The 14,387-nt window shown below is 52.1% G+C and overlaps 1 protein-coding gene across 2 annotated transcripts; it reads right to left on the reverse strand.

The window, feature by feature from the left end:
* Window positions 1-671: 671 nt before the first annotated feature.
* LOC125519066 (serine/threonine-protein phosphatase 7 long form homolog) lies at window positions 672-4,045 on the reverse strand. 2 transcript variants are annotated; one of them, XM_087543418.1, is made up of 9 exons: window positions 3,981-4,045; window positions 3,407-3,476; window positions 2,697-3,326; window positions 2,348-2,608; window positions 2,047-2,267; window positions 1,658-1,970; window positions 1,473-1,574; window positions 1,221-1,397; window positions 672-1,143 (listed from the first exon to the last, which is right to left on the reverse strand). In XM_087543418.1, the coding sequence occupies exons 2-9, from the start codon at window positions 3,473-3,475 to the stop codon at window positions 856-858; spliced, it is 2,061 nt and encodes a 686-aa protein (XP_087399544.1). In that variant the 5' UTR covers window position 3,476; window positions 3,981-4,045; the 3' UTR covers window positions 672-855. The 2 variants fall into 2 exon arrangements, with proteins under 2 accessions (XP_087399544.1, XP_087399545.1); XM_087543419.1 differs by lacking the exon at window positions 3,981-4,045 and having other exon boundaries at window positions 3,407-3,738.
* Between the last annotated feature and the right edge of the window lie 10,342 nt (window positions 4,046-14,387).

Genomic DNA, 14,387 nt, shown 5'->3' on the forward strand with positions numbered 1-14,387 from the left:
GCCAGAAGATGTCAAAAAGGACCAATACCAAGATTGTCTTAGGCGGCAACGGCGGTTCGAAGAATCGTTTCGAAGAGGCTTGGAGGAAGAGCGTCGTCAGAAGGAGAGGATGGAGCGGAAGAAACGAGACGAGGAGAGGGCACGCCAAGCGAAACTTGCTCGTGAGGAGGAGAGGGCAAGAAAGCTTGCAAAGGCTCGCGAGGCGTAAGAGGAGGACTCGGCCCGTGACAAGAAGGGGAAATGGCCTCGCTCTACTCAGTAGGGACTTCGGTTCGGTGCACGAGTCGTGAACTTGTGAGGGCATGTAAGATGTTGGTGAACTATTTTCTAGGGCAAGCTACCATTTGTCATTTGTAATGAATGTGTCGTGAACCATGTCGTAGTTCGAATTGTCTTAAGTTATGAACTCGTCGGCATAAAATTTTTGTTTGTTCAAATTGTTGTGATGATGCAGTCATTGTAAGTATTATGATGTTCCGGTGAAATGAATGTGCTGTCAACTTTGTTTTTGTAGTAAGGTGCAGCGCCTAGGCTTTGGGCGCTGCATTGTACAGTGCAGCGCCTGACTGTCAGGCGCTGCAGTGCTGTTAACTGCCAAACTGCAGAAACAGATTCCATTTTGGCAAATACAAATATTGAACAATTCAACTGAACAAATACCACAATACCACAATACCACAAATACTGAACAATTCAACTGAACAAATACCACAATACCATAATAATTTGAACATCACATCTTTTAGGACAACACAAATACCACAATAGTAAGAGTTCACCAACATATAACATAACCAAACAAGTTCATCAACCTAACGAAACGGCTACAAGAGAGCACTTCCATAGTAACAAACACTAATGCCTTCCGCGCGTGTTCCTGGTGCCACGCCTGCAGGCAATCTTCTTCTTCCTGGATGGACGAGCCTCCTCTTCCTGCACTTCCTCCTCCGCCTCCGCCTCCGCCTCCGCCTCCGCCTCATGATCCAAGCTAGCCATCCACGAGGTCCCTACGACCACCTTTGGGTTGCCTCTGTTGTCAAAGTCGTTGGGCGTGTACCGGCGTCTGGGCTGCCTAGGCTTGAACACATATGGGGACCGAAGTTGAGCGTCCGCCAAAGTCATGTCATCATCAAGCTCATCGCCCTATCACACAATCAAACAATATGGTGAAGACCGACGTCGTAATCAAGTGAGAGTCACATCTAAAGGATTAGTCATACCTCTTGGGTGACCGCACCCTCATCATCCTGATAAGCATATGAGGAACTCACATCGTCCCTCTGATGGTGAGATGAGGGGTCTGATGGTGTACCAGACCTAGAGGCAGATGGTTCATCAATTTCGGGATCACGGCAACCGAGAAGATTCGATAACCGCCTTAACTTCCTGGCCTGACGCTGTAACATGAACAAGTGTGGAAGATATGAAACTCCGCAACATAGACTACCTCTCATAGTGAATGCAATTTGTACCTTGAGGAATGCTCGTAGTGGACCATCATCATTGCCTTTTCCAACCGGTGTTTCCTCCAGAATAGACTGGCTCTCATCAGCTGCTTTCTTGATCTCGGTGCGCTGCGGATGAGAAAGAATGAACACGTTAGCCATTCAAACATGTGTAATACGGCCACCGGGAAAGTAAAGAAGAAACACTTTACCACATAGTTAATCACCGGAACAGCAGGGACTCCGTGCCCTACCCTGACATCTCTGTTGTACTTCCCCTTTGATAGATCCTCAAAGTTTACGGGTTCTTCAAGAATATCCTCATTATATGCCGGCGGGCATATCTCAACTCGAGTATTTTCAAGAAGCCATCGTATGTAGTTATCAAAAGCAAGTGGACAATGCTCACGAAGCTTGGCGCGTGCACTGCTACGAGCTTCCTCCACACAAAGCTGGAAGCGGGTAACATACGAAGCATGATGCTTGTCCCAGTCCTTTATCTTCCGCTGCCTTCTCCTGTCCAACCTGCATGGTACAAAACCAAACATTAGCAAAATCAAGGAGTGACGATGCTTAGTCAATACGGTTCATGCTGTCTTACCTATGAAGTGCTTTGTCCGTATCCACCCATTCCGGCGGGTGAGGCTGGAACAGACCAAACTGACGAGACACGCGATGTGGCAAATGAAACTCAACAGCCCAGTTGCATATCAGTGGGCACCGCATACGCCAGAGATCCCTATCCCGCAAGCACATCGGATTGATGGTAAACTCCGGGGTGTACCCAAGTCTGTCATCGGCGCCATATGGCTGCCATTCCACCTATGAAATAGGGCAACAATGCAAAATTGGTGAATTTTTTAGGCAAACATGAGAAATGACTGAAGTAATGACCTCGTTACCTGCTCAGGCGTAATCGTGTCCAACTCGGCAACGTACTTCTGGTACATGAGATTGACATCGTTCGTCATCTCGGAAACCACATCCCACTTGTAAGCCCAAGTGGGGCGCCGTAATTCGTCATCTTCATCTTCATACCAAGGATTAAACCTGACGCTCTTCGGGCGTCCAATAGGCAGACGCTCCCAGCTCCATACAGAAAGTAGAAGCATATTACCACCAATGCCTGCACTATCTGTGATCCTGCAACACGCATCGTCCAGCTGCATATGAAAGAAAAACAATGTTAACTTGACAGCAAGCTTGCATTGCTAATGAAGAAATGAGTTGATCACAAAACAGACCAACTACCTGTCGATACAAGTAGGCAAGAGTCGCTGAACCCCAGCTCCATTTGCTATCGAAGACGGTCAACGCCTTCAGCCACATCCATGGAGCGTTCTTGCCGGTGGAGTCAGGAAACAAAGTCCTCGACACAACATACCACATGTAGACACGAGCATGTGTCTGGATCACGTCATCAGTGGCATCCGGAGGGCACGTCGCAAAGTGAGTTTGAATCCACGTGAAAGCAGCTCCGGATGCTTTCCTTTCCTTCTTCTTCTTCTCTTCTCCCTCCTCTACATCAGCCTCAGCCTCGGTAGGAGCCATACCGATAAGAGCAATCATCTGCTCGCGCCACCCATCAGAATCGGTGCTCATACAGAGAGGCATCCCGTCGATAGCAAGACCGGTGATCAACGAGACATCCTCGAGCGTCACGGTCATCTCCCCAGTCCGAAGATGGAAACTATGCGTCTCCGGCCTCCACCGATCAGCAAGAGCGGACACCAGTGGAGCGTTCAGATTCGGCGTGGACCGACTGACCAACTGAATCCACGGGAGTAGTCCTGCCTGCTTGATGTACGGTGTGTACCGCTCATCGTAAGGCATGGCAGGACCAGAGACCCCGTGATACCGAATCTTCAAAGGTTCAAGCTTCTGCAAAAAACAAGTAATGACAAATCTTAGGGCATGTAAATTTCAACTTAAGGCAAAATATTTAGATTACTCGTTATTACCATCTCCTTCTCGCGCATCATGTAGGCCCGGTGTTTCGTGTCGTAGACATCGTCGAGAAGCCAAACCATCCTTACAAAGTTCAAACAATAAACATATATGAGTTCATCTCAAATATCGGTAAACACTCAACATTTCATATGTGTTCATCTAAACATCTCATATGTATTCATCTACAAGAATCTCAACATCTCCTTCTCACACAATGAATAAATGATTGTAAATTCTCATATATATCTAGTATGTCATATGTGTTCAAGTAAATCAACATCTCATATTTCAAATAAACTCAACATTTAATATATATCTAAAAAAATTCAACATCTCACATATAGCTACAACACTCAACATCTCATAATTATCTACAAAACTAGGCATCTCATATATATCTAAAAAAAATACAATCTAGGTTTCACTAACAAGAATCATATAGTGTGGGGGGGGTCAAAGGTTCCACCTAATCTTGGGCAAACAAAGATTCAAACCAAGCAAATCAAAGGTTCCACCTAATCTTGGGCAAATCCCTAAAATTGCAACGCATTTACGGAGAAAAAGAAAGGGAACAGAGGAGTTTACCTAGTAGGAGGGATTGGAGATCGAATCCGGGCCTCAAAACTTCAGATCTGAGAGGGGTATGGGGGATCCGAAGGGAGCGTCGCTGCCGCCGCTCTCTGTAAACAGAGCAACTGCTCAGAGGGGGAAGAACTGCTGGGAGGGGCTGGCCCGATGCGGCTTAAGTCAATGTGCAGCGCCCAAGCCATAGGCGCTGCACATTACACAGTGTGGCGCCTATCCCTTGGGCGCTGCACTGCTGTCTGTGGGGCCGCAACCCAACCAGGGCTGCCACGCTGGCAAAAGGTGCGACGCCTAAGGCAGAGGCGCTGCACAGTGGTGTGTGGCGCCTAGCTGTCGGGCGCCACACGAAAGGGTCAGCAGAGTGAAATTTTTTCGATAGTAGATCATTTTGGGATTTGATTTCGCCCTGAGGTCAAATATATGATTTTTGCCTCTAGGCAGCACCAGTAACAACACGCGCTCTGACCAAGTCTTGATACTTCCTCCATTCCACAATGTAGTGCTTTCTCTATCCACGTGCTTCAACTTTGACCGTAAATTTAACTACCAAGACCGATTACGGCGGGAGCAAAAATTATATCAGTGAATTCGTATTCGAAAGAAGTTTTCAATTATATAATTTTTTCTCCTACCGCAGTTGGTCTCGTAGATTAAATTTATGGTCAAAGTTGGATCTCGGTAAACGCGGGTGCACTATATTTTAAAATGGAGGGAGTACCTTAGGATCGAAAGGCGGGTCGCCGGCCGTCATCCTGACAGCATTCTTCCACCGACATTTGAACGTGCTGTGGCCAATGCTTAATGAGCAGGAGCTTGTCAGCACTTAAGGTTCACTACTGTTAATACCGTACGATCGGCCTAACTAACTCCGTCCTTCAGCAGCCGTTCGGGCGGCCGGGTTTAATCGCAGGCATGGACATGGTACCGTGCCAGGCGTCTAGGGCCAAGCCGCGTCAATTCTCCGGATGGGGACGGGACTGTAGATCATCAGAGCACATGCGTGTACGCATATCTCGGTTTGACCCAGTCTAGCAGTGCTATAGGCCCACTGTCGTGTGTGCTACGAGTAGCAGCATTCAGAGTCTTCACACGACATGGAGGCTCTAGTGGCCTACGGGTAGTGACCTACGACCGTGAGCAGCAGCAGCAGTAATGCGGCAGATCTAGTGGCCTACGGGTAGTGACCTACTCCTCCTCGTTCTTTCTTTGTGCCATGTGATACGAGTAAATGGCCGTGAGGGCATTTCCAGCCGGCCCCATAGGGCGCCTAAATAGAGCGGCCTGGGGGCGTGCCGGCGCTAGTTCGACCCCTAGAGGCGACCTAGCTAATAGTCATGCCCCCAAGCGCCAGCCCCAGGATGCGGGAAATTTAAACTTGGTCGTTCCCGCTTTTAAAAGACGCCACAAATCCGGCGATCGGACGTAGTCTGACGTTACAAAAAACAGTGCGCCGCACGCCGCAAGTTCGCGTGCGCAATGATTCACTCGGCGGGGTCGGCTTCAGGCATTGGCGGAGTCGGCGTCCGCGGGCTCGGCGGTGTCGGAGCTGCTTCGGTGCTGGGCTGTGTCGGCACGGCTTCGGCACTGCTGGGCGGCGATGTAGAGGCGTCGTTCGGGCTTGGCGTCCGTATGGTCGTGGGCGCGGGAGCTTGCGTCGTCGGCGTCGTCGGCGTTGCCGTCTGCATCTGGTTCAGGATGAGGCCGCGCTCCGCCATGTACCACGCCCTGCGCTGCTCGTCGTTGCTCTGGAGCATGTCCGCCCCACCCAACAGAAAAGCCATGTCGGTGTTCCTCTTCTTCGCGGCGACGTTCGTCCGGAGCAGGTCGAGCTTGATGGCGCTGTTCTTCATCAGCAACGACCACCGCGCCTCAGTCTTCTCTTCACGTAGGACGGCCCGGGCCTGGGCGTCGGCGAGGCAATGCTCGATGGACTCCTGCGCTTGCGTGGTTGCCGCGTCGGCGTTTTTCCCCTTCTTTGCCAATTTGTGGCGTCTCGCTGCCCCTCTGACGCGCCCGGAGTCGTCGCGTCCGGCTTGTATGTCTCCTTGGCCTTGTCGAGGGTACGCCGGACTTCCGCCCACTTCTCGCACTTGTCAATGCGCTTGTAGACGTGGAGGTGCTTGAAGTCGGCGTCTTGGTTGTCGCGCCGATACATGGTGAACATACGCAGCAGCTGCGCGGAGGAACAAATAGTTGGCGGGCGGCGGGTGTTGACGACGAAGAGATGCGGGCGAACGGCGTGCGTACCTGATCCTCAACGCTGGCGCCGCTCTCCGGGCGAGCCGCGACCTCCTCGACGATTCCATGTCATTTGTTGCACGCCAACTGGATACGCCCCCAATGGTTCGCCATCGCCTTGGAGCCGCGCTGCATGTAGACGCCTTTGAAGTACGGGTCGACGAGCTTCCGCTCGTCGAACTCGGCCTTGATGCGGTCCCAATACGTCTCCAAGCTCTGGTTCACGCCGGTGGTCGGGTCGAGGCAGACGACTTTCCATGCTTCGGCGAGGCATTCCTCCTCCTTGGACGTCCACTTGATGCGCGGTTCGCCTGACCTAGCCGCCCGCTTCTTCTTCTTCTGGCGCCCCTTCGTCGGAACAGGAGCCGGCTCCTCCTCCTCCTCCTCCTCGGGTTCCTGCGCTTCGTGCGCGTCCTCGCCGTAGACGTAGCCAAGCTCGGCCTCCATGTCGCCGCTGAGATCCACTACCTCGTCCTGGGTGGCGAACCCGGGAGACGCGGCGGCCGCGGTCGATCCTGTCGCGATGACGTCGTCCATGTCGGCTCCTGTGTCGTCCGTGTCGCCGAGGTGCGAGAAGGGCAGCGGTCCACGGCGGAGATGGGGCGTCGGTGTGGACGCGTAGGCGGCGGGCGGCGAGTAGTTGTATGGAGGGTACTGCACGCCGACGAAGGCGGGCGAGGGTGTGTGCGTTGCGGGGTGGCCATGGGGGAAGGTCACGTTTGGGTTGAACCCCCCGTGCGCGTCGCTATCGGCGTAGCCGGGCGAGGACGATCCCCATGGAGATCCGACGCCTTGCTGTCCCCAGGGCGCGTACTGGGCGTGGCTGACGACAGGTGGATTCATCATCCCCGCGTGGTTGACCGATGAGGAAGACGCCGTCGCACGCGCCGCGTTGTCGCGGGCCTTCTTGGCAATGGCCCTGTTCCACCGATCGGTGGTGATTGCGTCGCGTCGCTGAACTTCCACCCTCCACTCGGCGTTCGACATGCCCGGTGGCTTCGATGGCGGCGCCCTCGGCTTCCTCTGCTTCGGCTGGGCCATGGTGCCAGTCGTGGTTGCCACCGCGCGCGGCATGGCGTACTTCTTCGGCGGCATGGCGGCGACTGGAAGGCGAGCTGGAGGGGTTTGGCGGGAGAAAGGGAGGGAATGGCGGGAGGAAGGTGAGCGAGCGGAAGAGATGTGAGGGAAAAGCGTCAAGAAGCGGCGGGAAAAGGCCCTCGGGTCGCCGCCAGGGCGGGCCCATGCGCCTTTTTTGCTTGTGCCGGCTCCCCAAGCGACCTCCAGGGCGCCGGGTTCGGCCTGGATCCGCCGGCATCAGTTTTGCCCCGAGCCGGCGAAAAACGGGCTTCTAGGGGCGCGACTGGGCCATTTTTTTGGCACCGGTGCGGCAAAATCGCTTGGGGAGGGCCTGTTGGGGGCGCGGCTAGACATGCCTTGAGAAATCTATAGCAACGCCGAACCTGCAAATGCAGTATTCCAAATGCAGTATTTCAGAAAAGATATTGCAACGTATTTACGAAACCATCCACTATTATCATGGTCGATCGATGTAGTTATATACAAGGTTCCAAACATCAAAGAAATTTCGGTGGGTACCAAAATATTTATAAACACAAAATTACTGTAATTTATATATGAAAGCCAATATCTGGCTAAAGGACGCCAAAGGAGGTGGTCCTGGCGAACGATTCATTCGCGCCAGGAGAAACGATCCAGCGAACTGAATCGTTCTATGGGGCCTTCGGCACCGTCGGCATGTATTGCTCGATCATCGTGAGCCACCGGCGAGGACATCGGGTACGGTCGTTGTCGACAGCACGAGGACATCGGTGTTCGCAGACAATGGACGGGAGTGCATTAGCGCCGAGTGTCGAGTCAACGAATCGGACAGTGAGTACTCGAGGTACGTAGGGGTGGAACCTAGGTATGGCACAGGTGTGACACTCGAATTTTATGAGTTCAGACATCTCTTGAATAGGTAATAGCCCTACGTTTCGAGCCCTGAAGCTATGTTTTCTCTAGGGTGTCAGATTAAACCGGGGTCTCGAACCCTTGTAAAAGTGCTAGGGGTGGCTTCTATAGAATGTGTTGTGGCCCTAAGAGGAGAGAGGCCCCCGCGTCGCTCCCGCACGAGCGACACGGGTGGCGAACTAGCCACCACCAATAGCCGCCATCTCGCCGTCTTTCCTCCTCGCCGCTGCCGAGGCACGCCACCGGGAAAAGCCCGTGTGGCAGCGGCGGCGGCGGGGCTTCTTCCTCTGGGCGCAGCCGTCCTCGTGGCCGGCGCGTGCGGGTGCCGGTGTGTTGGTCGTCGTGCGGGTTGAGCCTGCTGCCTGGAGCACCTCTCCTCTGGTGGAGCGGCGGATCCGGGGCCCTTGCGCCCGGATCTAGTGGGTGGCGGCCGTCAGACTGCGGCCGCGGCCCTCGTGGCGTGGTGAACCGTGCTGCCTTGACCACTCTCGTCAGGTACGGGCATGGGTGCGTGGAGCTCCGGGAGCGCGGATCTGGCGTATGAGGCATGCGGGGCGGGAGGGCTGCATGCTGCGCAGATCTGGTGTGCGGGGGGCGCGGGAGATACGCAGATCTGCTAGGCGGCGGCCGGTGGTATTTGCACGGCGGCCCAGCGGGAAGACATGGACGTCATGGACCTGGCCTCGGCAGCGTAAGATGGGCAGTCTCTTTGCCCCGATCTGCTGCTCTGGAGTCCAGGCGGTCCGGAGGAGGCGGCTGCTGATCGAAGGTCCGTAGCTGGCGGTCTGGAGGGGAACTACCGGCTGCCGGTGGTGCCCGGATGCCGCTTGATGGAGCAGGGAGGCTCCGGCCGCGGTTGGATGTGGGGTGCAGGACCCGTTCTGGTCTCTGCAGGCCCGTCGTCGGGGAGGTCTGCTGGTGGCCCTGCACAGTGCTGGCGTGCTCGCTGTGTGGGGGTGCACGGTTCAATGGAGGTACGGGTCGACCTCGACCTGCTTCGTGGGAGTGGCTGCATCGGGTGAAAGCCTGGCCGGTCCTAGTCGGCCGGCGGCGACGGGGCCTGTGGGCGTCGCTATCCTCCTTGGAGGCGTCGTCGGGAATCTTCACAGCCTCTACTCCCAGATCAAGTCCTTCGGGTGAAAGCCCAGATCCTATTGCAGGGTCAGACGGTGGCGTCGTCTTCAGCGTCGTTCCCCTCTTTAGGGCGCCATCTTTGAAGACTTTGATCCCTTTGGTGCTTCCTACGACTGGACGTGCACGGTGGCTTCTGTGGCAACGATGACGGCGGTGAGCATTGTCGGAGGCTTGGCTTTGGTCGTGGTAGTCGGCTATTCTTCTCCGGCGTGTTCATGGAAATGCCTCGACTGTCTGATGTTGTGAAGTCGAAGCCGCGGTGGGGGCCGGTGGTATACGATGACGTGTGTCAGGTAGTTCGTTCGGTGATCCTTCGTGACGCCAACCTTGCCTAGTTTTCTTCGTGGTTCATCGTTAGAGTCAGAGATGCGCTGTCTAGTGTGGATTGTATGGAGTGTTGTGATGCAGTTGTTAGGGCTGTTTTTTTCTTTGATCTTCGGATCTTCTGGTCCTAGGACCTTCACCATCTTGTTGTTTTCCGCTGCTCTCTGCTATTATCAATGAATGCCAGCGACGCTGGATCTTTCAAAAAAATAGAATGTGTTGTCCTCATTAATGTTATGTTACAAGGAAGTTGAAGGAGGAATTGACTACTGGCGTTATTGGTAACTACCATCTTTACTACACTTGAAGTATGGCGTTAAGCTTACCGAATGTTGCGAGTCCCATGTAGCCCTTACGCCTTCCATGTCCGGATGCTGGCTAGTGAGGCCGACGAGTGAGCTATCCTCACCCGAGTGGATATTCAAAAGTGTGCATTCGAATGCACCTATGGTTCAGGAACTTTACAATGATGGTGTGGGGCCCTAGGTGGGCCCTAAATGTCATGTCTGTGGTCCTACCCTTAGTAGGTGACCCCATCATTAGCCCTGGATCAGTTGAGGTTTTGTAGTACGAATTGGATGAACACATGGTTTGGGCCGAGTGCTGCAGAAGCGCTCAGGACACGCCACCAAGTGATAACCTATCGTGACCTTAGCGAAGCCGCAACTGATTTTGGACTAGGAGTTTTCTGACTGATTGGGTTATGTTGACTGCTGGGAATAATTTGGTGGCACTCAAATGTCTCTCGGAAGAGATAGACTAGTAGTCTGAATGCGGTCGTGCCATGAAACTCGAGTGATGATGCCAGTGTGTGGGATGACTCTCCGGAGAGATGCCCCTCATTACCCCAGGGGAACGCCAGCACAGGCCATCTCCGAGTCCAAGCTTATCCTTAGAGGCACATTGAGCTCATCCTATTGCGGCCCTGAAGCTTTACTTTAGTCGGTGTTAGTTATGTGTCCGAGTGGACGGTGAGCCATTGAGGATGCTCGGTGGGCCGAAGAGTGTTTCTTAGTAAAGAAATCAGGCGTGATCAAACAGATCGATCCATGGCAGAAATTCTGTGATTTGAAAAATTGCATGCGCGCGGAAAGGATACGTCGCAGTTAGTGGGGAAAGTGGGGAACGATGCCTCAATTTCCGCCTTGAATATCCGCCACGTGCTCTACTTCCCTTGTGCAGCGAATGTCGTGGGCACCGTCGAATCCAGATATCAACGGCCGCCGCTCCGCAAGGACGATTTACCTGAGGTATAAAAATGGGAGCCGGCTAGGATAATTCGAGCAGATCCCCTTTTCACCCTAACACACTCCGCCGAATCCACCACCCGTGTCTCCACTCCGCACGCCAGAGCGCTCCGAGAAGATGGGAAAGGACACGAGGGCGAAGCTCGAGCATGCAAAGAAGTCACAAAAGGGCTCATCGTCTAGCGCCGGACCTCTGGCGGGCCGAATCCAGGGGGATTGGATCCCGTCGCGAGTCGCGAAGAAGCGGGTGTTGGAGCTCATCATTGACGGGATGATTCCGAAGGATGGATGGAGGCTGCTGGGGGCTGACGAGATTGAGCCTGCGCCCCAAGCGGACGAGCACGCCCTCCTCCTCGTCACACACATAGAGCGAGGTTTCTCCATGCCGCACACCCATTTTTCTATTTTCCTTCAATTTCTTCAGGGCGCAGCTACATCATCTCCCACTGAATGGTGTGATTTATCCATCCGCATTTATTTCACTCTATGAGAACTTCATCGGTTGTTACCCCACTGGGTTTGTTTAAACGCATCTTCACTTGTTGGTCGATGACCGTGAAGAAGGCCTCGGTGGACGGGGCCAAGACCAACATGACCTAGCAGTGCGGGGGACTGGGCATACAGCTCAGAGGGAAGAGTGCTTTCCCCACGATGAGCTTTCTTGACTATGTCATGGGTTAGAAGAACACGTGGTTTTATTGCAAGGATGTCCCGAGTGTGGGTTCCTCCATTGGTCTTGCAACGTACTCGGGTACAAGAGTTGTCGTCCCGTGATAACCCACAAGTATAGGGGATCGCAATAGTTTTCCAGGGCAGAGTATTCAACCCAAATTTATAGATTCGACACAAGGGGAGACAAAGAATATTTGAAGGTATTAACAGTTGAGTTGTCAATTCAACCACACTTGGAGATTAATGTTGGGGAACGCAGTATTTCAAAAAAATTCCTACGATCACGCAAGATCTATCTAGGAGATGCATAACAATGAGAGGGGAGAGTGTGTCTACGTACCCTCATAGACCGAAAGCGAAAGCGTTAAGTAACGCGGTTGATCTAGTCGAACGTCTTCGCGATCCAACCGATCAAGTACCGAACGCACGGCACCTCCGCGATCTGCACACATTCAGCTCGGTGACGTCCCTCATACTCTTGATCCAGCTGGGGCCGAGGGTGAGTTCCATCAGCATGACGGCGTGTTGACGGTGATGATGAAGTTACCGACGCAGGGCTTCGCGTAAGCACTATGACAATATGACCGAGGTGTAAAACTATGGAGGGGGCACCACACACGGCTAAAGATCAACTTGTGTGTCTATGGGGTGCCCCCCTCCCCTGTATATAAAGGAGGGGAGGAGGAGGAGGGCCGGCCTCAAGGGGCACGCTCAAGGGGGGATTCCTACTCCTAGTAGGAGTAGGTTTCCCCCTTTCCTAGTCCAAGTAGGAGAAGAAGGAAGGAGAGGAAGAAGAGAAGGAAAGGGGGGGCGGCCCCCTAGCCCTAGTCCAATTCGATTTAGGCTAGGGGGTGCCCGCCCCACCTTGGCTTGCCTCCTCTCTTCCACCATTAGGCCCATGAGGCCCAATAATTTCCCGGGGGGGGGGGGTCCGGTAACCCCCGGTACTCTGAAACTTATCCGAAACGACCCGAATCATTACGGTGTCCGAATGTAGCCTTCCAATATATGAATCTTTATGTCTCGACCATTTCGAGACTCCTCGTCATGTCCCTGATCACATCCGGGACTCCGAACAACCTTTGCACATCAAATCACATAACTCATAATGCATATCATCATCGAACGTTAAGCGTGCGGACCCTACGGGTTTGAGAACTATGTAGTCATGACCGAGACTCATCTCCGGTCAATAACCAATAGCAGAACCTGGATGCTCATATTGGTTCCTACATATTCTACGAAGATCTTTATCGGTCAAACCGCATAACAACATACGTTGTTCCCTTTGTCATCGGTATGTTACTTGCCCAAGATTCGATCGTTGGTATCATTATACCTACTTCAATCTCGTCACCGGCAAGTCTCTTTACTCGTTTCATAATGCATCATCCCGTGACTAACTCATTAGTCACATTGCTTGCAAGGCTCATAGTGATGTGCATTATTGAGAGGGCCCAGACATACCTCCCTGATACACGGAGTGACAAATCCTAATATCGATCTATGCCAACTCAAGAAACACCATCGGAGACACCTGTAGAGCATCTTTATAATCACCCAATTACGTTGTGACATTTGATAGCACACAATGTGTTCCTTCGCTATTCGGGAGTTGCATAATCTCATAGTCATAGGAACATGTATAAGTCATGAAGAAAGCAATAGCAATAAACTAAAAGATCATAGTGCTAAGCTAACAGATGGGTGTAGTCCATCACATCATTCTCTAATGATGTGATCCCATTCATCAAATGACAACACATGTCCATGATTAGGAAACTTAACCATCTTTGATTAACGAGCTAGTCTTGTAGAGGCATACTAGGGACACTCTGTTTGTCTATGTATTCACGCATGTACTAAGTTTCCCGTTAATAAAATTCTAGCATGAATAATAAACATGTATCATGATATAAGGAAATATAAACAACAACTTTATTATTGCCTCTAGGGCATATTTCCTTCAGTATCCCACTTGCACTAGAGTCAATAATCTAGATTACACAGTAATGATTCTAACACCCATGGAGTCTTGGTGTTGATCATGTTTTGCTCGTGAGAGAGGCTTAGTCAACGGTTCTGCAACATTTAGATCCGTATGTATCTTGCAAATCTCTATGTCTCCCTCCTTGACTTGATCGCGGATGGAATTGAAGCGTCTGTTGATGTGCTTGGTTCTCTTGTGAAATATGGATTATTTTGCGAAGGCAATTGCACCAGTATTGTCACAAAAGTTTTTCATTGGACCCGATGCACTATGTATTACACCTAGATCGGATATGAACTCCTTCATCCCAACTCCTTCATTTGCTGCTTCCGAAGCAGCTATGTATTCCGCTTCACACGTAGATCCCGCCACGACACTCTTCTTAGAACTGCATCAACTGACAGCTCCACCATTCAATAAAAATACGTATCCTGTTTGTGACTTAGAGTCATCCGGATCAGTGTCAAAGCTTTGATCGACGTAACCGTTTACGACGAGATCTTTGTCACCTCCATAAACGAGAAACATATCCTTAGTCCTTTTCAGGTATCTCAGGATGTTCTTGACCGTTGTCCAGTGATCCACTCCTAGATTACTTTGGTACCTCCCTGCTAAACTAATAGCAAGGCACACATCAGGTCTGGTACACAATATTACATACATGATAGAACCTATGGCTGAAGCATAGGGAACGACTTTCATTTTCTCTCTATCTTCTGCAATGGTCGGGCATTGAGTCTGACTCAACTTCACACCTTGTAACACAGGCAAGAACCCTTTCTTTGCTTGATCCATTTTGAACTTCTTCAAACCTTTATCAAGGTATGTGCT

This window comes from Triticum urartu, chromosome 2A, assembly GCF_056163025.1.
Source record: "Triticum urartu cultivar PI428250 chromosome 2A, HENAU_Tu73, whole genome shotgun sequence".
Lineage (NCBI taxonomy): Eukaryota > Viridiplantae > Streptophyta > Magnoliopsida > Poales > Poaceae > Triticum > Triticum urartu.